Here is a 23853-nt window from a genome sequence, read left to right as displayed (position 1 = left end):
ACTTAGGAAACTTGAACGGAAACCTCTGGAGACTTTGCGCCCCACCCAAGGTTTCCGTGCGGTTCCCGGAGGTTCCCGGAGGTTTTTGTCAGTCTCCCTAATGGTCAAAAGTGGTTTCCGCTTTTTCTAAGTTCCGGCGATTATTTCAAAAAATTTAAAACCAGCCGCGGCTAAAAATAGATTGCCGTTTTAAAAATCGGTCATTTTTTAGTCGAAGCCGGTTGCGATGCTAGTTGAAGGTGGTTGCCAGAGGTTGCAGTTCGTGGAAGGTAAGACCACTTTCGACCATTAGGGAGACTGACAGAAAACCTCCGGGAATATCCGGGAACCGCACAGAAACCTTGGGTGGGGCACAAAGTCTCCAGAGGTTTCCGTTCAGGTTTCCTAAGTGGGACAGGGGCATATCTCTTAATGCCCCAGCCTATAAAGCAAGCACACCACTTGCTTTCGTTACCACGCTATCAACGTGTTGTTCAACCTCCCAAAGTTGAACACCTCACACTTCCTCAGTTTAAAGTCCATTGCCTTTTCTCCACCGATTTTTGTACCTGATCTACATCTCGCAGTATACTTTGACAACCTTCCTCCTTGTCAACAACTTCACCAATTTTGGTGTTGTCAGCAAACCTACCAACCAACCCATCTACATTTATGTCCAAGTGGTTCCATATATCACATGCAACAGAGGTCCCAGCATAGATCCCTGTGAATCTCCATTCCAGCCAGAATAATACCTTTCAACCACAATATTCTGTCTCTGAATAAACCAAATGACATGCAAATCATGATGGGAATAGATAAGGAAAGTACAGTGTCTTTTTCCCAGGGTATGCAAATCAAGAACTAGAGGGGATAGGTTTAAGGTGAGACTGGAAAGATTTAATGTGTAACTGAGGGGTAGCTTTTTCCACACAGGTGACTATGTGGAATGAGCGACCAGATGAAGTAGTTGAGGCGGGTATAATAACCACATTTATAAGACATTTGGACAGGTACATGGGTAAGAAATATTTCGAGGGATTGGGGCCAAACATGGGTAGATGGGACTTGCTTAGGTGGAGCATCTTGGTTGGTATGAATGAGTAGGACTGCAGGGCCCGTTTCCATGCTGCCTCAACATAACTGACTCAAATTACAAGGATAGATTAGAGAGGCTGGGACAATTTTTGAGAGAAAATGAAAGCTAAATGGAGATATAATGGAAAAATATGGTAATCATTGAAAAAGATCCAGAATATAGAACTCGTGAGTTGCTGTGATAAAGAGCTGCATCAGAGACAGTGAGCTGAATAACCTTTAGACTTTAGCAATAGTGCGAAAACAAGCTCTTCGGCCCACCAAGTCCGCGCCGACCAGCGATCACCCCGTACGCTAACACTATCCTATACACTAGGGACAATTTATAATTTTACCAAAGACAATTCATCTACAAACCTGTATGTCTTTGGAGTGTGGGAGGAAACCAGAGAAAACCCATGCAGTCACTGGGGGAACGTACAATCTTTGTACAGATGGCACTCATAGTCAGGATCAAACCCGGGTCTCTGGCGCAGTAAGGTAGCAGCTCTACCACTACATGACTGTGCCACCCTGTGTATGACTTGACTATTTCATGATTCCATGACGTGTGGGGGAAAACCCCCCAATGTTTCTTCCTGTGCAATTACTTTTGCAAGAAGAATAACAAGGTTGAACCCTCTAAAATATGTAGAATTCAATTCTGAGGAAGGGTGGTGAAGGAAGCTGCAGTCCTGAGGAATGTCTGTAACAATTATAAAGGCAGATGCAGACCATCAGCGCAACGAGTTGGATAAACTTACAGAAAACCTTACTTACTGCACTTTTCCAGATGACTAAATGATCTGAGTTGAGTGCTGTCATGTGTAAATTGAAATTGCAGCATTATTTGCATTCACATGCATCCACATCTTAATAATATTGTTTATTTTGATAAGAAGACTACCAAAGTGTTTCTTGGCTCCCAATTATTACACTCCGAAGGGATGTCTGGCTTGTCTGCACAGGATAGACTTTCAATAATGTTTTCCTGCTTCCTTTGTTATAGTATTTTCCTGTTTAGCTGAGTGCAAGCCTGTTGTTATCTTTGCGCTTTACCAGTGCCCTGCAATTGTCGCCAACAAGAAAGGCATAATGTATCAGAAAAAAAGTCCAGTGGAAGCTTAGTAAAATACTAAATTAGCCACAACTTCACTATTGGCAGTTCTGCTATAATGAACGTTTCCATAAGACAAATTAGATATAACTATGAATTAGGGATATGTATTTGCATTACACGGGCTAAATCGGTTATACTGCGATTTTGATTGGGAACGGGAGAATCACTGTTGTTTTGTGGGTTGACAAGCAGAACAAGTAGATATCTTGGGAAAAAAACGTTGAGGGCCTCCATGCAGTAATCAGACACTGTTATCTCTTAATAACACAAAGGTAACTTTAATTGGGAAGGGCCATTAAAACTGATAAGTAATTGCTTCTACTGACACTTAGAGCTGTATAGCAGGGAAACAGGGTCGAAGGGCATGTTATCCATGCCGTCCAAGTTAACATATGTGGCTAGTCCAATTTGCCTGCATCTGTGCAATAATACTCTTAAAACAATTGCCTGTCGTATTTTTTGGCTTGCAATATTAAATATGTCTTGCTATTAAAACATCATTTGTTTTGGAAAATCCCACAGGAAAAATAACTTATTGCAAATCTGAAACTTTCTCGCCCTTATTCCCGATTTCCCCCACTGGTGCAGTCGTCATTACAACACCATTTTCTAAATTGCAAGGTTTCTTAAGTGCCCGACTGTTACTTCAGAGCAGAACTACTTGTATTGTGTCGAGTTCTGGTCAACATATTTAGCAAACATGTGAAAAGAAAGGATGCAGAATATATTTATGAAAACATGTCCAAGGTTGTCAAACATTAGTTATATGAAGAGGCTGAATCTAGGATTGATATCCATGGAGCACAAAAGACTATGAGGCCAATTAACTAATTTGTTAGAGGAATGGGCCCAGGTTAGATGCAGATGATGTCCTCAAATATAGAAGGAAAACCAAATCAGTGCAGTCGACAGACAATATATGGATGGAAAAGCAAGGGTAGCACTGCAATATTGATTAAGGCATCTACTACAATAGTAGAAGAGAATATCCTAGAAGGATATTTAAACAAGGTCACATGGGCAAAGCTTGGGAATAAAAAGGTAGTATTTACTTTTTTGGGGGTTACTACAGGCTCCTGACAGTGAACAGGGAATAGAGGAGAAGATATGTAGACGTATAGCAGAGAGGTCTATGCATAATAGTGCTATGGAGTTGAAGGGGATTTCAACCAGTAATTTTAGCTAGAATCTCTTTTGTGTGTAAGATGGGCTAGGGGGAAGTCAGACAAGGCTATTGTGATGCGAGACTCCATACTTAGGGGGATAGACAGGAGATTCTGTGGCTGTAAATTAGACGTCAGGATGGCATTGATGCCAGGGTCCAGGATGCATTGGTACGACAGCAGAACATTCTCAAGAGGGAGGATGAATAGCCAGAGGTCATTGTGCACTTCATCCCGAACTACATAAGTAGGAAAAGTAAAATTAATATTGAATGTTAGGGAATTGTCAAAAATTGCAGCAGTAACTTGCTCAGTTGGGCAGGTGGGCTGAAGAGTGGCTGATAGAATTTAATATAGAAAAGTTAGAGGTGTTGAATTTTGGGAAGTCTAACCAGGGTAAGGACCGACACAGTGAACAGTGGGGCTATGGGAAACATTGTAGTGCAGAGGGATCTAGGATTGCAGGTACATAGTTCCTTGAAAGAGGCATCTCAGGTAGATAGGGTGGTCAAGAAGGCCCTATGCACATTAGCCTTCATCAGTTAGGATGTTGGGATGTAAAGTTACAGTTGTACAAGATGTTGGTGAGGCCATATTTTGAGTATTGTATTCAGTTTTGGTACCCTGCCGAAGGAAGGATGATGTTAAGCTTGAAATAGTGCCAAGAAGGTTTATATGGATGCTACCAGGGCTTGAGATCTTGATTTATAGAGAAAGGTTGGGCAGACTAGGACTTTATTCCTTCTAGTGCAGGAGGATGAGGGGTGATCTTATAGAGGTGTATAAGACAACGAGAGGATAGATAGGATAAATGCACAGTCTTTTATCAAGAGTAAGTGAATCAAGAACCAGAGGACATTGGTTTAAGGTGAGGTGGGAAAGATTTAATAAGAACCTGAGGGGCAATGTTGTTACACAAAGGGTAGTAGGTATATTAAATGACCTAACCAGAGGAGGTACTATCATAACATTTCAAAAACATTTGCACAGGGACATGGATAGAATAGGTTTAGAAGGTATGGGCCAAACACAGGCAGTTGGGACGTGCAGATGAATCATACGGCCTGTTTTCATGCTATATGACTTTAGGTAGGCTGCATTTGGGGCATTGTTCCGAACGTTCCGAACGTCCAATACAGGAAGAATGTGGAAGTTTTAACAGGGTGCAGAGAAGGTTTACCAGAATAATGCCTGGTTTAGGGGATATTAGTTACAGGGAGTGGTTGGACAGACTTGGATTGATTTCTATGCAATGCCAGAGCTTGGGGGAGACCTGAAAGAAGTATATAAAATAATATAGAGGTTAAGATTATCGATATGATAGACAGTCAGAACCTTTCTCCCAGGGTGGAAATATCAAAGACCAGAGGGTGTAGGTTTAAGGTGAGAGGGAAAAGTTCAAAGGAGATGTGTGGGACAGGTTTCTGCACAGAGGGTGGAGTGCGGCTGGCATGTGCTGCTAAGGGTAGTGAAGGAGGCAGATACGATAGTAGTATTTAAGAGACTTTTGGATAGTATGGTGCCCTGCAAGGATGTGTTCTCAGCCCCCTTCTTTAGTCCTTATGCAACCTTGCCTTCAGCACGACAAAGGAGATTGTAACCGACTTCAAGGAGCGAAGCAACACACATACCCCAGTATACATTCATGGTGCCGAAGTAGTGATGGTTTAACGCTTCAAGTTCTTAGGAATAAATATCACCAGTAATTTATCCTGGATCTGCCATATCGAAGTAATGGCCAAGAAAGCACACCAACGCTTCTTCCTTACGAGGGTTAGGTACTTTAGCACGCCCACAACAATTCTCACTAACCTCTACAGATGCACTGTCGAATGCATTTTATTGGGATGCATCACATGGGTTGGGACCATCTCCAAAAAAGACCACAAGAAATTGCAGAAAATTGTGGACGTGCCCAGATGATCACGCAAACCAAGGACGAGTCTCATCCCGGTCACTCCTTCTTCTCCCCTCTGAAAATAGTCATCTATGATATCTGAAGAAGGGTCTCACCGTAGCCTCGCCTGCCTTCGGAAAAGAAATGCCCAAGAATATGACTGGTTTGAGGCATTCTTAGATGAAATGTCATCCATCGTTGAAGATAGATACACTGCACACCTTGCACATGATGTAAAATTGATCCTCAACATACAAAAAGGCATAAAGCTTGTGAACGCAACCACACAGAGACCAGCAAGGCATTGTGCAAACAGGTACTGGAATGAATTGTGAAGAAGTCCAAGCTGCAAGCAATCGTGGAAATCTTTGTACAATGGTATAAATCGAACAATGACTCCAACCATACCCAAGTTTGCTCCTTTGAAATCTGCGGATGGCAACATTGTCACTGACAAAAGAAGGCAGGTGGATCGCTGTTTTGAACACTCTGCTCAGCTATATTTATACGAAGTTGACATCGCCACCACAGCTCTTGATGCTCTCCCTCAGGTGCCAGTGATGAATGAACTCGATGATGAACCACTCTTGTATGAATTGGATTAAGCCATCAATTGCCTGGCAGCTAGGAAGGCTCTTGACAGGATGGCATATCTGCTGGAGTTAAGTATGGAGTCCGTCAACTCTTGCTGCAACTGCACAACCTTCTCCTGCTTTGCTGGAGAGAGGGTAGTGTCCCTCAAGACATGTGTAACCACAACATCGTCACACTGTATAAGAACAAGGGAGACTGCGGTGATTACAACAACTGCAGAGGCATCTCACTGCCGCCGAGAACGAGGACAGACCCGATGGACGACGAATACAAAGACCCAGCGACCAGCGAGAACAAAGACCCAACTGCAACGAGCGGCGGCAGGACTGGTTCGCCACTGCTAAGCAAGGGGCCCGCGGACCGCTGTCTGCAGGGGATGTTCGGAAGCCCTAAAGACCAGAGAGTCGAGGAGGAAGCTGCAAGGAGTGGGCCGGTAGCAGAGGGTCGGGGATTGCATCCAACGCCAAGGTTGGCTGCAGGAGGTGCACCTGCGGGACATGGAGGCGTTCAACAGAGGAGAGGGACGTCGGATCATGGGTCTGCAGCAACCTGGGACTTATCTGGGCTTATCTGGATCAGGGTGCTCCGTGCTTCCAACATGTGGATCGGACTTTTTTTTCTTTGTAAACTGCGCCAAAATATAGCAACTGTGCATTTGCGGTTGTGCAAAATAATTTCAATGTGCTGTGCATACGTGACAATAAAGAACCATTGAATCATTGAATTTAACCATCTAACTTCTGAGTGTCACAGGAAATCCCTGTGCCAATGATCCTGCAAAGACTTCACAGATTTGCTGACAAGAGGCCAAGAGGAAGTTCAAAACTTCGCTACAGGGATATGATTTAAAGAGATATGAAAAATGTGACAATGTCACTGACTACTCCCGGAATTAATAGGTTAAACTATGATGAGCGTTTGTCGGAACTGGGCCTGTAATCGTTGGAGTTTAGAAGAATGAGGGGGAACCTCAGAAATATACAGAATAGTGAAAGGGTTGGATAGAGTGGATGTGGAGAGGATGTTTCCACTTGTGGGAGAGTCTAGGACGAGAGATGATAGCCTCAGTACCAAACGTTGTGAACAAACGGTTGCTTTATTCGGACATTACATGGTTGGTATAAATGCAAGTTTGGTTCTGTAACATAAAAGACGTTGTTGTTGCTGTAGAGCGAGGTTCTTCACTCGAGCTCTGCTCCCTGACGACTGGTGATCTTGAGGTAAGATTGCTGATATAGCAGGACACTTCCCTTAACTCATGATGTCACGTGCCTCTCAAAGCCTGTCACGTGACTGCCCCCATTCTGCTGACGAGGGTTCGACAGTAAGTGGTCTGACCACCAGGTGGCATCACAGGACGATCCTCCCCGGCCAATGATGTGATAGACATGGGGGTCTGGACCAATCGCTGACTTTTGTTGATGACTGACAAGGCAAATTGTTGTACCTTTTGGATTTTTAAATAGTTAAATTGTACCTTGTATGTCTCTGGGGACGGGATTGGTCGGACACCTTGTTGAAGAAACCTCAGTTGGATAAGTAACCTGGTAAAGGAAATTCATACTCCTTTAAAATGTTTGCGTTTTCTGACCAAGCCCTGGGAATGCCAGTCCCCACATATCCCAAGGATCTTTCACTCAAGGGTTTTCTCGAACAATAATTGATTGCATTTGAATTTTAGCAAACAACCAGTTACAAAAACTTTAATTTGCCAAAGTAGTTCAGGTGCATTGTGTTACAGTGCAAACTAAGTCTCCTTGTAACTAGAGTAAAATTCAGCTATGCAAAATAAATTCACCAATTCCTTTACTGAAATAAAACCACATTGAAGATCTCATTTTGGCCCAGGAAATGTTGTCAGGCAAATAAATGTTTATATTTCTGCCTGGCGTTCTGCCCAATAGTGATTGTTCGATATTGAGAAGTTACTATGAAAGCACCTACCTGAAATCAATGGAGATGTGGTCAATGCAGACAAGTGGTATCAAGAGAAAAAATCAACAATGTTCACACTGAATTGTGGATTAGACACAAGGAGCTAGGTGGCATGTGATTGATTCTATTTCTCATATTTGCTTGTTATATTTTCAGGAGTTGGATTCTCGGCAGCATGACTTGGATGTATTGAACACGAGAAAGGAATCTCTGGAGGCTGTAAGTCTTCTGACTAATTACTTGTGAAGAATTACATTTTCTATTTAATTTAATTATGTGATTAAAACAAAAACGACTACATTCAAAATGTTTCTTTGAATAGAGTAATTCTAATTTACACAGTGATTGAATATTTGGTTTGCTGTTTCTCCAAGGATAACTTTGACTTTAACCTTGATGAAAGGAGTAGTTTTGAATTCACTATTTCTCAAATAACTCTGCATATGTTGAATCAATAATTAATATCTAGATATGTTGAGTCAGTAACTATGGATTCTCATAGAGTCATAGAGTGATACAGGGTAGAAACAGGCCCTTCGGTCCAACTTGCCCACACCAACCAACATGTCCCAGCTACACTAGTCCCACCTGCCTGCGTTCTCATCCACCACCAGCCAACTTTCCATTAAATTGCATTTCTAAGTTAGATTCCTACAGGGCAGAGGCATAAATTATAGGAGAGTTTTATGGCAGAGAGTTTCATTGCCACAAAATAATTTATACAAACAACAAATTTGCTGCATTGAAATAGCTCTCTTCATTTTGAGCGGAAATTTGTTCATTCAGCATTACATTTGGCTCTTTTAATGATGTTGTGTACTTGGAACCTGAAAAAAAAGCTATAGTAAATAAAATAAGAGTGGGTGTAGGCCATCCGGCCCATCAAGCCTGCTCCACTATTCCATATGATTATGGGTGATCATCCAAATTCACTGTCCTGTTCAAACTTTCTCCACAATTCCCTTGATCCCTCTAGCCTTAAGAAATGCTACTAACTCCTTGAATATTTTTAATGATTTGGCATTCACCAGTTTCAACAGATGAACCACTCTCTGGAAGATCAGTTTTAAACTCATCTCAGTTTTAAACAGCTTACCCTTTATCCTTGGTCCTGGAGTTCCCCAACATCAGGACCATCTTTCCTGCATCTCATTTAGTTTAGTTTTTTTAAATATAGTTTTGTAGTGGGTGGGTCTCAAAAGGAAGCACGAAGTCCAGTGTTTTGAGAGGCACCTTTTATTATGTTCCTCCCGGTTGTAGGGAAGACCAAACAAGAGAAAGATGGCACCCAAACCCCTGCCTTTAAACCCTCTGGCTAAGGGCCGCCTCCGGACTGAACCACTCCCGTGCCGAGGGGTTCGACAGTATGATGGCACGACCCTTGGGAGCCGCCACAGGACCTCCCCCCCAGAACCAGAGCACGAAACGCACCGGCGGGCGCATGACCCGGCCGGCCCGCGAGCGGAAGTCAGCCGATCGTGGGGCTTGCGGAGGCATAGGTGGAGGGACAGGTCGAGGGACCGGCGGGAGGACAGGTGGAGTGACAGGCGGAGGGAGCCGTGAAGGGGGGGCGCCCTCGAGGCCGAGGTTGGGCAACCAGCACCGGCTGGTCAATGTCCAGGTGTGCCGGCTTCAAACGGTCAATCGACACTGCCTCCGGCCGGCCCCCCATGTCCAGGACAAAAGTCGACTGCCCGTGTTCTAGCACCCGTAACGGGCCCTCGTACGGCCTCTGGAGTGGCGTCCGGTGGGCATCACGGCGCAGGAAGACGTATGGGCAGTCCCTGAGGGCTGATGGCACTTGTGGGCGAAATGTCCCATGGCGGGACGGGTGCGAGCCTGCCAACAGCAGCACGACAGCACGAACTCCCCGGGCACCGTGAGTGGCGACCCGTACACAAGCTCCGCCGATGATGAGGCTAAGTCCACTTTGGGAGCAGTCCGGATGCCCAGCATGACCCACGGCAACTCGTCCATCCAGTCCGGGCCGGAGAGTCGTGCCTTCAGTGCTGCCTTTAGCTGCCGGTGGAATCTCTCCACCAGACCGTTAGCTTGCAGGTGGTAAGCCGTGGTGTGGTGTAGCCGCACCCCCAGCAAGCGAGCCATGGCTGACCACAGCTCGGAGGTGAACTGTGGCCCCCGGTCTGAGGAGGAAATTAGGACAAGTGACAAGTATTGGTGAGCGAGCTTTTTGGGAACAGCAACCACACTTCTATTGGCTTTAAAATAGTTATGGATAATGATAGGGCGGGCTCACTAATTAAGTTCTGAATTGGGGCAAGGCCAACTTTTCTGGTATTGGACTGCAAGATGCTAAAGTTGATTGGAGTAGGCAAAGGGACATTTGGAAAGTGGGATGATTTTAAAAGAGTGAGGGTGGGAGTTCAAAGCATGCATGTTCACGTAAAAGTGCAAGGCATGTGGGAGAAAGGGAGCCCGAATGATGAGAGAAAGTGAGGCTCATTGAAACAATAACATTCGAACAGGCCTAAACAAACAGCGCCAGAAACCTGTGCTCAATCCTTACCATGGTTGTTGTTGTACGGAGTTTGTACGTTCTCCATGTGACCATGTGGGTTTTCTTTGGGTGCTACAGTTCTTTCACAGTGAGGTCAAGAAAAGAAGGAGACGGGCCAGAGGTAGGCAGCTAGGATCTAGTGTATCTCTGGAGTAGTTCAAGGGACTTAAGAGCAAACATAAGAAGGAAAGCAGGTGTGAAAAAAAAGGGGCAGGAGATAGCTCAAAGCTAGATAAATAAGGATAATCTTAAGAGATTTTATTCATAACTTATTTTCGAAGACACAGGGTTGTGGTGGAAAATAAATATTCTTGTTGGTGATCTGTGACCAGTGGAGTTCCACAGGAATCTATGCTGGGACCTCTGCTGATACATAAACTGTAAATGACCTAGACATAAATGTTGATGGGCTGCTGAGCAAGTTATTTGACAACATCAAAATTGGAGGAGTTGCGGACAGTGAGGAATGCTGTCAGAAGTTAAAGCCGGATATAGATCAGCTCCTGAAAAGGGCGGAGACATGGAGGTGTTAGCAAGTGTGAGGTGTTACACATTGGGAGGTTGAATGTAAGGGGAAAGTATACAGTTAATGACAAAACCCTTAACAGTATTGATGCGCAGAGGGAACTTGGATTCCAAGTTCCCAGCTCACTGAAGGTGACAGCACAAGTAGTTTGTGTGGTAAAGAAGTATGGTACGCTTATCTTCATTGCTAGAGGAAGGAAGTTTAATGCAGATGTGCTGAGCATGTTTTATCCACAGAGTGGTGGGAGCCTGGAACACATTGCCTGGGGTGGTTGTGGAGGCAGATGGAATAGTGCTCAAGAGGCTTTTTGATACGCACATGGAAGTGCAGGGAACAGAGGGATGTGGAACCAGTGCAGGCAAATTAGATAAGTTTAACAGCATCATTTTCAGCACAAATATTGTGTGCTGAAGTGCCCATTCCTGTGCTGTTCATTCTATGTTTTAAGGCATAGAAAAATCATAGTAATACAGCAGATAACCAGGCCCTTTGGCCTTGGCCAATGCCGACCAAGATGTCCCATATAGACTCGTCACACCTGTGCATTTGGCCCGTATCCTTTGAAACCTTTTCGCTCCATGTTCCCGTCCAGGTGCCTTTTAAATGTTGTTATAATACCTACCTCAACTACTTTGTCTGGCAGCTCGCTCTATGTGTGAAAAGGTGGTCCCTCAGGTTCCTATTAAATTTTATTCCATTCCTTATACCTATGTTCTCTTGTTCTTGATTCTCCTACTCTGGATAAAAGACTAAGCATTCACCCTTTCTATTCCCCTCATTATTGTACTGTATACACATACAAGATCACCGTCAGCCTCCTGCGCCACAGGGAATAAAGTTCTCACATACCCATCTTCTCCCTATAGCTCAGGTGATCAACTCCTGGCAACATCCTTGTAAATCTTCTCTGAAATCTTTCCAGCTTGATGACATCCTTCCTATATTAAGGTATCCAAAATTGAACACTATTTTCATTAGCCATTCCTGAAACCACTTGCCCAACTGATCAAGATCCAACCATGTTAATGAGATTCGATGAAAGGGGTAGTAAATTAATCCCAGGCCCATCTCAGCTCAAAGTGGAAAAGGAATACCGAGAATCTCATGTCCAAATGGGAGTACATAAAAGCTCAGCTTAAACAGTGCAGCATTTTGTGTCTATCTTCGGTGTAAACCAGCATCTGCAGTTCCTTCCTACACAGTTAAATTGCTGTTCCAGTCCATAATGAAAAGTATAAAGTGTAAAGTCAAAAGTGTCATATCATAAGATGAAATTCATATTCTGTTCAATTGCACAGGAGATATCTCACTCCCAGGTGAAGCAAGAAGCGGTGGCACTTTATGAAAAACTCCATGAGCTTGAAAGTCATCGCAGTCAGATGATTGCCGAGAATAAAAGTGTGGAATCGCCACAGGAAGAGAGGGAACGTCTACTAAAGCAGGTGATGAAATTGACTCTTAACTGGTTAAGCTAGCCAATCATCTCCCCTTTTATTTTGTGAACTAGAACAGAGAGTTAATTAGCACACAATTGTTTGTGTGCTAAAATCAATCATTCCATGTGCCAGTATTTAATGCCATTGCAATGATTTCTAACACCTCTGAGGATGTGATTTTAAATAAGTGTTTCATTAAGTAGTGCAGCACAGAAATGGGGCCTTTGGCCTACCACATCTATTTTGATCTTTGTACCTCTTTTACATCAAATTAAATCAAATAAATAAAACCATCTGCTGTGCGGCAGTTTCCATTTTGAGGCGCAGCCATTCATGAAACTTGGTTTTCCTTGCTTTAACAGGTTAAAGAAGATAACCAAGAAATAGCAAGCATGGAAAGACAGTAAGAAATTTTATTTGCTATCTCCATTTATTTTTCTATTATGTTTTTTGCAGTGTAATTAATTTCAATATTTATTTTTTGTGTGGTAACATAGGGTCAGTTGAGACTTTAAAATTCATCTGTAGAAATAATTAAGCCTATTTCCCCATCCCACAGACACACCCAGGTGTGGGGATACAAACTCCTTGATGCGCAACCGTCCTCCATATATAGCAACAGGTTCTTTGTTTGCTTGGATAGCTGCGGCTGCCATCACTGATCACCATGCAGCAGGCTGTGGAGGCCAAGTCAAATGGATATTTTAAAAGTAGAGATAGATAGTTTCTTGATTAGTACGAGTGTCAGGAGTTATGGGGAGAGGAAGGTCGGGGAATGGGGTTGAGGGGGAGAGTTAGATCAGCCATGATTGAATGACGGGGTAGACTTGATGGGCCGAATGGCCTAATTTATGAATTTATGCGTGATTTTAAAAGTCCTGCCTTTCCTGGGTTTCTAAGCTAGAAACTGTTCAGAATTATAAAATATCCATACCGAGGAGTTAAAATTGGGATGAGGTAGAGGTATGACTAATATTTCTCCAGTCCCTATCAATATTGTCCTCGGTATTTTTTAATGTTTTTCTGATAGGATTATATTTATGAGAAAAATGTACATGTATTACAAAGAAGAGGAAATTAATTTCAGTTGGTTCAATGTTGCCATGTTTTAGTATTTTATCTGTTTCAGACCGACTGGGATAGATCACATCAGGACCTGGGGATATATTCACAATAATGCTCTTCAAGAGTTTAGATATAATTTCCTATTGATTTCAAATTTATCTTGCACATTAGTATTCTCTACTCTAATCTCACTGTCCACCACATCATTCTCCTTGTTGAATACAGGTACAAAGCAATCATTTAATATCTTGCCTTTATCTTCAAACACAAATTCCCTCCTTTATTCTTGAGTGGCCCTCTCTTGTCTCCGGTTATCCTCTTGTTTTTAATATAAAGGACCTTGGGATTTTCTTTATTCCAACTTGCCAAAGCCACTTCATGACTCCTTTGTGCTGTCATAATCGCCCGCTTGCATCCTTTCCTACATGCTTTATATTCCTGAAAGGCCCTGTCTCATTTATGTTTCTTAAACCTTACGTACAGTTCACTTTCCTTTTTGACCAAATTTATAACCTCTTCGTTTTTCCAAGATTGTCATCCTTATTGTCATCCTTATTCTTCCTCCTTACTGGAACACGCCAGTCCCGAACTTTGATCACCTGGCCTTTAGAGGAATCCCACATGCTAGATGCCAACATGTGGTCTGGTGCCGACCATGGTGCCAATCAATGCAAATTGACACGTCTGCCTGCACATGGTCCAAACCTTTCATTCCCTGCCTGTTCATGTGCCTATCTAAATGCCTCTTAAACATTGTTATTGTATCTGGTTCCACCACGTCTCCCAGCAGCACATTCCAGGAAGCTATCATTTTCTGTATAACAAAAAGACTTGTTTACTCAATCTCCTTTAAACATTCCCACTCTGAGCTCAAAGCTACACCCACAGTACTGCTGCCCTGGAAAATAAACTGATTATCCTACATATTTATAGTTTAGTTTAGTTTACAGATACTGCATGGAAGTAGGCCTTTCTGCCACCAAGTCCATGCTAACCATTGATCAGTCGTTCACAGTAGTTCCATGTTATCCCATCTGCTCATTCACTCCCTGCACATCTTTGGGATGTGGGAAGAAGCCCATGTCGTTACAGGGAGAATGTGAAAACTCCACACAGGCAACTCGGGTAAATAGGATGGTCAAAAAGGCTTTTGACATTGGACTTCACAGTCACAGTGTTAAGTATAGGTTGGGAAGTCATGTTGCAGTTGTACAAGAAGTCGGCGAGGCCATAGTTGGAGTAATAGACAATAGACAATAGGTGCAGGAGTAGGCCATTCGGCCCTTCGATCCAGCACCGCCATTCAATGTGATCATGGCTGATTATCCACAATCAGTACCCGCTTCCTGCCTTCTCCCCATATTCCCTGACTCCGCTATCTTAAAGAGCCCTATCTAGCTCTCTCTTGAAAGTATCCCGAGAACCGGCCTCCACCGCCCTCTGAGGCAGAGAATCCCACTCTCACAACTCTCTGTGTGAAAAAGTGTTTCCTCATCTCTGTTCTAAATGGCTTACTCCTTATTCTTAAACTGTGGCCCCTGGTTCTGGACTCCCACAACATCGGGAACATGTTTCCTGCCTCTAGCGTGTCCAAATCCTTAATGTTTCTTATATGTTTATATAAATATAAACATATATTTCAATAAGTTTCAATAAGATCCCTTCTCTTCCTTCTAAGTATACAAGCCCAGCCGACCCTTTATTTCATCATATGGCAGTCCCGCCATCCCGGGAATTAACCTCGTGAACCTGCGCTGCACTCCCTGAATAGCAAGAATGTCCTTCCGCAAATTAGGAGACCAAAACGGCACACAATACTCGAGGTGTGGTCTCACCAGGCCCTGTTCAATTGCTGAAGGACCTCTTTATTCCTAAACTCAACTACACTCTTTATGAAGGCCAACATGCCATTAGCTTTCTTCAATGCCTGTTGTACGTGTATGCTTACTTTCAGTGACTGATGTACATTCACACCCAGGTATATAATATACATTATACTGCATCTGCCATGCATTTGCCCACTCACCCAACCTGTCCAAGTCACTCTGCATCCTCATAGCATCCTCCTCGCAGCTCACACTGCCACCCAGCTGTGTGTCATCTGCAAATTTGCTAATGTTACTTTTAATTCCTTCATGCTTGAAGTCTGGGGATCTGGGCAAGGCACTGAACGAGTACTTTTTTATCTTTTAACCAAGGAGAAGGACATGGAGGAGAATGAGATCGGTGTGGAGGATACTAAGATGCAAAGGCAGTTTCAGGTTAAGAAGGAGGAGATATTGAGGCTCTTGATAAATCCCCAGAACCTGATGAGATTTATCCCAGGTTATTGGGAGAGGCTAGAGAGGGGATTGTGGGAACCTTGCTGAAGATCATTTGAGCGACGTACGTAGTGGCGCAGCGGTAGAGTTGCTACTTACAGCACCAGAGACCCTGGTTCAATCCAGGCTATGGGTGCTGTCTGCACGGAGTTTATATTTTCTCCCTGTGACCACGTGAGTTTTCTCCAGGTGCTCTGGTTTCCCCTCACACTCCAAAGACTTACAGGTGAATTGGCTTCTGTAAATTGCCACTAGAGTGTAGGATGCAAAACTGGCATAACATAGAACTAAAGTACAGGTGATTGTTGAACGGTGCGGATTCAGTGGGCCAAAGGCCGTGTTTCCTTGCTGTATCTGAAATAATCAAACAAAACTAAGCGAAACATTGTGCTTCTCTAGCCATAGAGAAGCACAATGGGACGACAGATGGCACAATGGGCTAAGTGTTCGGCTGGCAACCGGAAGGTAGCTGGTTCGAATCCCGCTTGGAGTGCATACTGTCGTTGTGTCCTTGGGCAAGACACTTCACCCACCTTTGCCTGTGTGTGTCCTTGGGCAAGACACTTCACCCACCTTTGCCTGTGTATGTGGATGTAATTATGTGAAGCACTTTGGGGTCAATGCAAGTTGACTAAAAATGTGCTATATAAATAAAGAAATTGAATTTTAATTTTAATAGCAAGGGCTAGGAGGACTGGCGAGTAACTTATGTTCCTTTATTTAAGAAGGGAAGTAGAGACAATCTAGTGAATTATAGGCCGATGAGCCTCACATCAGTGGTAGGGAAACTATTGCGGAGAATACTTCAGGATAGAATTTATTCCCATTTGGAAGAGAATGGATTAATTCGTCGGCATGGTTTCGTACACAGCAGGTTGTGCTTTACTTACTTGATCGGGTTAACTGAGGAGGCGCTGAAGGTGATCGATGGGAGCAGGGTGATGGATTTTAGGAAGGCATTTGATAAAGTAAGGAAGTAAGAAGGCCGATTCAGAAGTTTAAGGTGCATGGGATTAATAGGGACTTGGTCGTAAAGATTCGGAACTGGCTTACTGATAGAAAACAGAGGGTTGTGGTGGAAGGACAATATTCAGGCTGGGCATCTGTGACCATTGGAGCTCCACATGGATCTGTTCTGGGACCTCTGCTGTTTGTGATATGTATAAAGGACTTGGATGTAAAAGTGGACAGGTTGGTTAGTAAATTTGCCGATGATACCAAGATTGCTGGGGTCACGTATTGCGAAGAAGGCTGTCAAAATATACAGAAATGGGTGAAGAAATAGTAGATGAAGTTTAATCCAGGCAAATATGAAGTGTTATGCTTTGGCAGGTCAAATTTAAGGGGAAAATGTACACGTTATAGTATGACCCTTAAGGGCATTGATGTACAAATGGATCTTGCGGTCCAAGGCCATAACTCCCTGAAAATGGAAACACAAGTAGATATAGTGGTAAAGAAGGCATATGGTCTGCTTGCTTTCCTAGGTCGGAGCTTTGAGTGTAGAAGTTGGGAGGTCATGTTGCAATCGTATAAGGCGTTGGTGAGGCCGCATTTAGAGTATTGTGTTCATTTCTGGGCACTATGTTATAGGAAATATGTCAAGCTGTAAAGGTTTACAAGGATGATTTACAGGGATGTTGCCTGGGCTAGAGTGTCTGAGCTATAGGGAGAGGTTAGGTAGGCTGGGACTCTATCCGTGGAGCGCAGGAGGATGAGAGATGATCTTATAGAGGTTTACAAAATCATGAGAGGAATAGATCGGGTAGATGCACAGCAGGTGAATCGAGGACCAGAGGACATGGGTTCAAGGTGAAGAGGAAAAGATTTAATAAGAATCTGAGGGGTAACATTTACACACAAAGGGTGGTGGGTGAGTGGAACAAGCTGCCGGAGGAGGTAGTTGAGGCAGGGACTAACCCAACATTTAAGAAACAAATACATTTAAGAAACAAAAACAGATGCATGGATAGAACAGGTTTGGAGGAATATGGGCCAAATGCAGGCAGTTGGGACCAGTGTAGCTGGGACATGTTGGCCGGTGTGGGTATGTTGGGTTGAAGAGCATGTTTCCACACTGTATCACTCTATGGCTCTAGAAGTGTTAGCAAGTCATGATGCAGCTTTATAGGATTTTAGTTAGGTCGCATTTGGAGTATTGTGTGCAATTCCGGTTGCCCCATTACAGGAATTATGTGGAGATTTGGGAAAGGTGCAGAAGAGAGGTTCATCAGAATAATGCCTGGATCAGAGGAGAGATTGAACAGATGTGGATTGTTTTCTCTGGAACGTTGGAAGTTGTACTGTTCTATGTGTTAGAAAATCAGCAGCAGTGTCCATGTTTGGAATTACATACCTTTTGAACTTAATATATAAATGATGACTTTGAACATTTAATTCTAGGCTCACAGAGATGCGGGAGAAAGTAAACCAAGTAACTGAGGAAATTCGACAACTTGATATGGACTTGGAGGAACATCAAGGTGGGTTGCCTAAAACCAAATTTGGGTAATTACACAACTGATGCTACCCTTTGGACAATGTTATCAAAGGAATCTATTTAGCAATCACCGTGTGGTCTTAGTTCATACGGTCTTTGGACCACATCATGCAAAACCTATTCCAATTGTTAATAGATAACCATAATGTTCAACGTGAAACATTGAATGGTACAGAACAAAACAGGCTCTTCAATGCCTGTGCCGAACATGATGTCAAGACAATCTCTTATCTACATCCATATAATTCAAGGTAGACAAAAATGCTGGAGGAACTCAGCGGGTGAGGCAGCAACTATGGAGAGAAGGAATGGGTGATGTTTCGGGTCGAGACCCTTACTTATCCAAACGTCTCTTGTCTACCACTATCTTATCTGTCTCAATCACTTACCCTGCACATTTTCCCTCAACTTTGTACCTCTTGCCTTAAAACCATGACCTCTAGTATTTGATTTTTCCTTCATTGGAAAAAAGGTTCTGACTGTCTACCCTATTCATGCCTCTCATAATTGTATATATTTCTATCAGGCCCCCCTTCAACTTCTGGCATTCCAGAGAAAACAATCCCAAGTCCATCCAATCTCTCCATGATACCCCCTATTGCAGGCATTATACAGATAAATCTCTGCACCGTTCCCAAAGTCATCCCTCCTGTAATGGGGTGACCAGAACTGCAGACAATACTTCAAAAGCAGCCTAACCAAAGTGCTATAAAGCTATATTATGACTTTCTGATTCTTATACTCAATGCCCCAACCTATGAAAGCAACCATGCCATTTGCCGCCTTTACCACTCTATTTACATGCGTGGCCACTTTCAGGGAGATATGGCCATACCACGAGATCCTTCACTGCATCAATCCTGTTAAGGGTCATGCCATTAATTGTATAATTCCCCCTTCCATTTGACCTCCCAAAGTGCAACATCTAACACGTGCCCAGATTAACCTCCATCTGCCATTTCTCTGCCCACTTCTGTAGCCGATCTGTATCTAGTTGTATAACTTGACAGCCTTTTTCACAGTCCACAACACTAGCAGTCTTTGTATCACAGAGTCACTGAAACAGGCTCTCAGCCTTGTTTGCCCATGTCGACCAAGGTGCCCCATCTACACTAATCCCACCTGCCCGTATTTGGCCCATATCCAAACCTTTTACACCCATGTGCCTATCCAAATGTATTTTAAATGGTGTTATAGTTGTTTCAACCACCTCCTCAAGCAGTTCATTCCATATAACCCACCATCTTCTGTGTGAAAAAGTTGCCACGCTGATTCCTATTAAATCTTTCCTTAGATACCTTAAACCTATGTTCTCTACTTTTTGATTCCCTCCAAGAAATTCCAGAGTATACAAGCCCAGCCGCTCCATTCTCTCAGCATATGACAGTCCTGCCATCCCGGGAATTAACCTTGTGAACCTATGCTGCACTCCCTCAATAGCAATAATGTCCTTCCTTAAATTAGGGGACCAAAACTGCACACAATACTCCAGATGTGGTCTCACTAGGGCCCCATACAACTGCAGAAGGACCTCTTTGGAGAATACTCAACTCCTCTTGTTATGAAGGCCAACATGCCATTCGCTTTCTTCACTGCCTGCTGTACCTGCATGCTTACTTTCATTGACTGATGAACAAGGACCCCAGATCCTGTTGTACTTCCATTTAGATAATAATCTGCCTTCCTGTTTTATACCTTTTCATTAAGTGACTCTTTCAGCTAACTCGAGTTATGTTGGAAAAACGATTATCCAATTATGTACTTCTGATTACATTGGAATACATGAGACTGGAAATTTCTTTTGAGAATTTACTGAAGATGACAGTGAAATTAAAGACAATGCTATAATTAAAAGGGAGGAATTATCAGGTCCTGGTGGGACAAATCCTCAGTGTTGATGAGATCTGTTCCAGGTTGCAGTCAAGCGCATTTAATTGTCTCAGGTCCTAGCAACAGAACAATGAAATTCTTACTTGCTGCAGCTTACCAGCTTATTAACACAATGACACACAAATATACCTGCAATAATTAATAATATAATCAGTTAAATATTCAGTAAAACTGGGTAATCATAAAAGTGTAAAACCCAAGTCTGTATTGCAGCCAAAAGGAATTCCAGAGAATCATAATTGATGGTGGTTCGTGTTGTGTAGTGTTCAAGAACCTGATGGTTGCTGGGAAGAAACTGTTCTTGACCCTGGTGGTCACAGTTTTCAGGCTCCTGTATCTTCTTCCTGTTGATAGACCTCGGATCTTAGTAATGAGAGATGTCCACAGTTGGTTCACAGTTTTATGGATGCGGCCACAAACTCTGATGGAGTTGGCCGCTTTACAAGGGTTCACTCTCGTGAAGGAAGGCCTCAGTGACTGGGATACCAGTATCATTGGGAGCTCTGGTGGTCTGAGAAGGTACATTGCTGTTCTCCCTTTCAAGACGAGAATGGAAAGCATTGAGCTCTTTCAGGAGTGATTGCATAGCTGTCACATAAACTACTACTTGGTTTCGCCTTGCAGGAAGTGATGACGTGCAAGCCCTACCACAGCTGCCGAATATCCATGTTATCCCTCAGTTTAGACCGAAAGTGCCTCCTCGCTTTTCTGATGGCCTTATTGAGGTTATACGTGGACTTCTACCATGATCCTGTATCACCAGACTCAAATTCCTAAGATCTGGACCTCAGTAGATTGCGGACCTGTTGGTTCATCAAGGCTTCAGGTTAGGGAACACTCAGGTGGTAGGATCGCACTGCTCCACAAGTTTTCTTAAGTTGATAACAATCAGGGTATATTTGTTTAGAACCTTTCCCAATTCCTGCCCAGTCGACCAACGTCACCAGCTCTGTGCATTCCTCACACACCGGAGCAGCGCTTTTCAGTTACTACCTCTACACAGGAAGGAGTACACAGAAGCAAGCCATTTGACCCAAATTACATATGCCGACCAAAATGCCCCATCTAAACAAGTCCAACTTCCTTGCGTTTAGCCCACTAATCTATGTACCTGTCCAAATGTTTCCTGAACATTGTTATAGTACCTGCCTGAAGTGAATGTAGTACTTCATGAAGTGAATTGAACTATTTACATTGTCTCTTTTTTAGGAGAGCGAAATCAGAAGTACAAAGAGCTAAAGAAAAGAGAAGAAACAATGGATGGTAAGTTTAGAATTATATACATCTGTTCCTGTGCCCTCCGTTTTATACCTTCCTGTTGATTGTTAAATTAAGGTATAATTTGCTTCACAATATTAAACCACCATGAAAGTTTAAGGTAATGAGATTTACAAAAGTATTGTGCGAGAACATATGGAAAGATAATCATCTACAAAGGCATCTTTGTGTTCTTAGACCAATTCATTCATGCCTTTTTGTATTAGTGTTGGTGATCTTGAGGCACATATGGGTGCATAAATCTTCAGGACCTGACCAAATGTATCCTGGAACAATGTGAGGAGCAGGGGAAGAAGTTCCTAAGGCCCTTGCAGAGGTTTTGTTAACATGCTTGAAATTGTAGACGACGGCATGGTGGCTAATGTTGGGTCTTTATCTAAGAAGGGCTGAAAGGACTAGTTTGATTGAGATTTTTGATCAAGATGATTGAAGTAGATGTCCTTATGGAACTCAGCAAGGTCCCACGTGGTAGGCTGGTCAGGAAGCTTAGGATATATGACTTCCAAGGACCCAAGCAATCTTTCCAGGTGCGGCAGAGGTTCACCTGCACCTCCTCCAACCTCATCTATTGCATCCGCTGCTCTAGGTGTCAACTGCTCTACATCGGCGAGACCAAGCGTAGGCTTGGTGATCGTTTCGCCCAGCACCTCCGCTCGGTTCGCAATAAGCAACCTGATCTCCTGGTGGTTCAGCACTTCAACTCTCCCTCCCATTCCAAATCCGACCTTTCTGTCCTGGGCCTCCTCCATGGCCAGAGTGAGGTCCTCCGTAAATTGGAGGAGCAGCACCTCATATTTCGCTTGGGTAACTTACACCCCAGCAGTATGAACATTGACTTCTCCAATTTTAGGTAATCTCTGCTTTCTCCTTCTTTCACCTCCCCTTCCCAGCTCTCCCACACCCCACTGTCTCCGCCTCTTCCTTTCTTCTTCCCGCTTCCCCCACCCCCACATCAGTCTGAAGGAGGGTTTCAACCCTATTTCCGTTGCCTATTTCCTTCGCTCCATAGATGCTGCCTCACCCGCTGAGTTTCTCCAGCATTTTTGTCTACCTGCCAATTATTTATCATTACATTGGTGGCATTAATCGTATAACAGACAGTGAAGAAGGTCGTAACTGGATCCAGATCAGGGATAATGGGTAAAAGAATGGCAGATGAAATTTAACTCCGATACAGGCAAAGTGATGCATTTTGGGAAGTTAAATTAGATGAGAAAAATATAATGAATGTCAGTGCATGAGTGAGTGTTTTTTCAAGCATGGAAACAGGCTCTTCGGTCCACTGAGTCCACGTTGACCATCAATCATCCGTTCACAATAGTTCACTTCCTGCACACTAGGGGCAATTTACAGAGGCCAATTAAATTACGAACCTGCACGTTTTTGCAATGTGGAAGGAAACCAGAGTACCCGGAGGAAGCCCACATGGTCACGGGGAGAACGTAGAAACTCTATAGAGACAGCACTAAAGGTCAGGATTGAAACCAAGTCTCTGGTTCTGTAAAGCTCTGCCAGGAGCGCCACTGTGCACAATGGATCAATGTACTTTTATTGTCACAGGTGCGAAGTGCAAATGCACAGTTAAATTATTTTCTTACAAACAGTTCATAGAGTGTTGCTGTACCTAAGCACATCCCCGGTTAGCAAATTCTGCAGCAATAGTCTACTCATCGTGCATGTAAGAGGCTCCATGTTTTAGTGCATTTTTCAGAGTCCTGTTCACTCTAGGTATTATGAGCGATGCCTGTTCCAGGCGAGCCCCAAGCTGCTGAGGGCCTCCAGCCATCGTCTTACATCGGATGTGTAGAATGACCTGCGAACTGACATCCCTCACCACACCTGTCCACACTTGTTGTCCGGGGGGTGCGTCCCGCAGCCGACCTTGACGGCGCGGTAGGCAAGGCGTCTGTTCACTCTCCTCTCCTACAGCCTCGTGCACCTCCCGTCAAGTCTATCGTCGCCGGCTCCATTCTCCCGATCTCTGGTCTTTAGGGGGAGAGCAGGAGCCGGCTCAGCGGACTCCCCCTTCCAGGCCGCAGTTTGACGGGTTTTGTGTACGGCCGCTGGGGACCGGCTCGACGACTACCCCCTGTATAGGAAGGATGATTAAGCTGGAGAGGGTGAAGAAAAGATTCACGAAGATGCTGCTGGAACTTGGAGGGTTGGTGGGGGGGGGGGGGGGGGGGGGGGGGGAAATTGAGTTATAAGGAGCGTCTGGATAGGCTGAGTATTTCCCATGAAGCAGGGAAGGCTGATGGGTGATTTTCTCAAGGTTTATTAAATCATGAAGGGCTTTTTTAATCCAAGGTAAGGTCTAAAACTAGTGGGCAGAGGCTTAAAATGTGAGGGGAAAGATTTAAAGGGAATCCAAGGGCACTTTGTTCACATGTTGAGTATTGTTTATATGGAACATGCTGCCAGAGAAAATGGTAGATCAGGGTACAATGACAATCGCATGCCTTCATTGGTTGGGAGACTCTTGAGTATGTCAGGAAGTCTGTATTTGGAGTATTAGATACATCATGCTTGGCATGGACTTTGTGGGCCAAAGGGC

General features: G+C 43.8%; 1 protein-coding gene across 1 annotated transcript in view; it reads left to right on the top strand.

Annotated features, from left to right (window-relative positions):
• The window catches only part of ift74 (intraflagellar transport 74), an 86700-nt gene that overhangs the window by 32192 nt on the left and 30655 nt on the right, over positions 1 to 23853 (top strand). The window contains exons 10-14 of the mRNA XM_033018455.1: positions 7922 to 7984; positions 12108 to 12251; positions 12608 to 12648; positions 18035 to 18114; positions 21231 to 21284. Coding sequence (XP_032874346.1) covers positions 7922 to 7984; positions 12108 to 12251; positions 12608 to 12648; positions 18035 to 18114; positions 21231 to 21284 — 382 coding nt within the window. The remainder of the gene's footprint in view (positions 1 to 7921; positions 7985 to 12107; positions 12252 to 12607; positions 12649 to 18034; positions 18115 to 21230; positions 21285 to 23853) is intronic.

This window comes from Amblyraja radiata, chromosome 3 (assembly GCF_010909765.2).
Source record: "Amblyraja radiata isolate CabotCenter1 chromosome 3, sAmbRad1.1.pri, whole genome shotgun sequence".
Classification (NCBI taxonomy): Eukaryota; Metazoa; Chordata; class Chondrichthyes; order Rajiformes; family Rajidae; genus Amblyraja; species Amblyraja radiata.
This window is presented reverse-complemented; position numbering and strand designations above follow the sequence as displayed.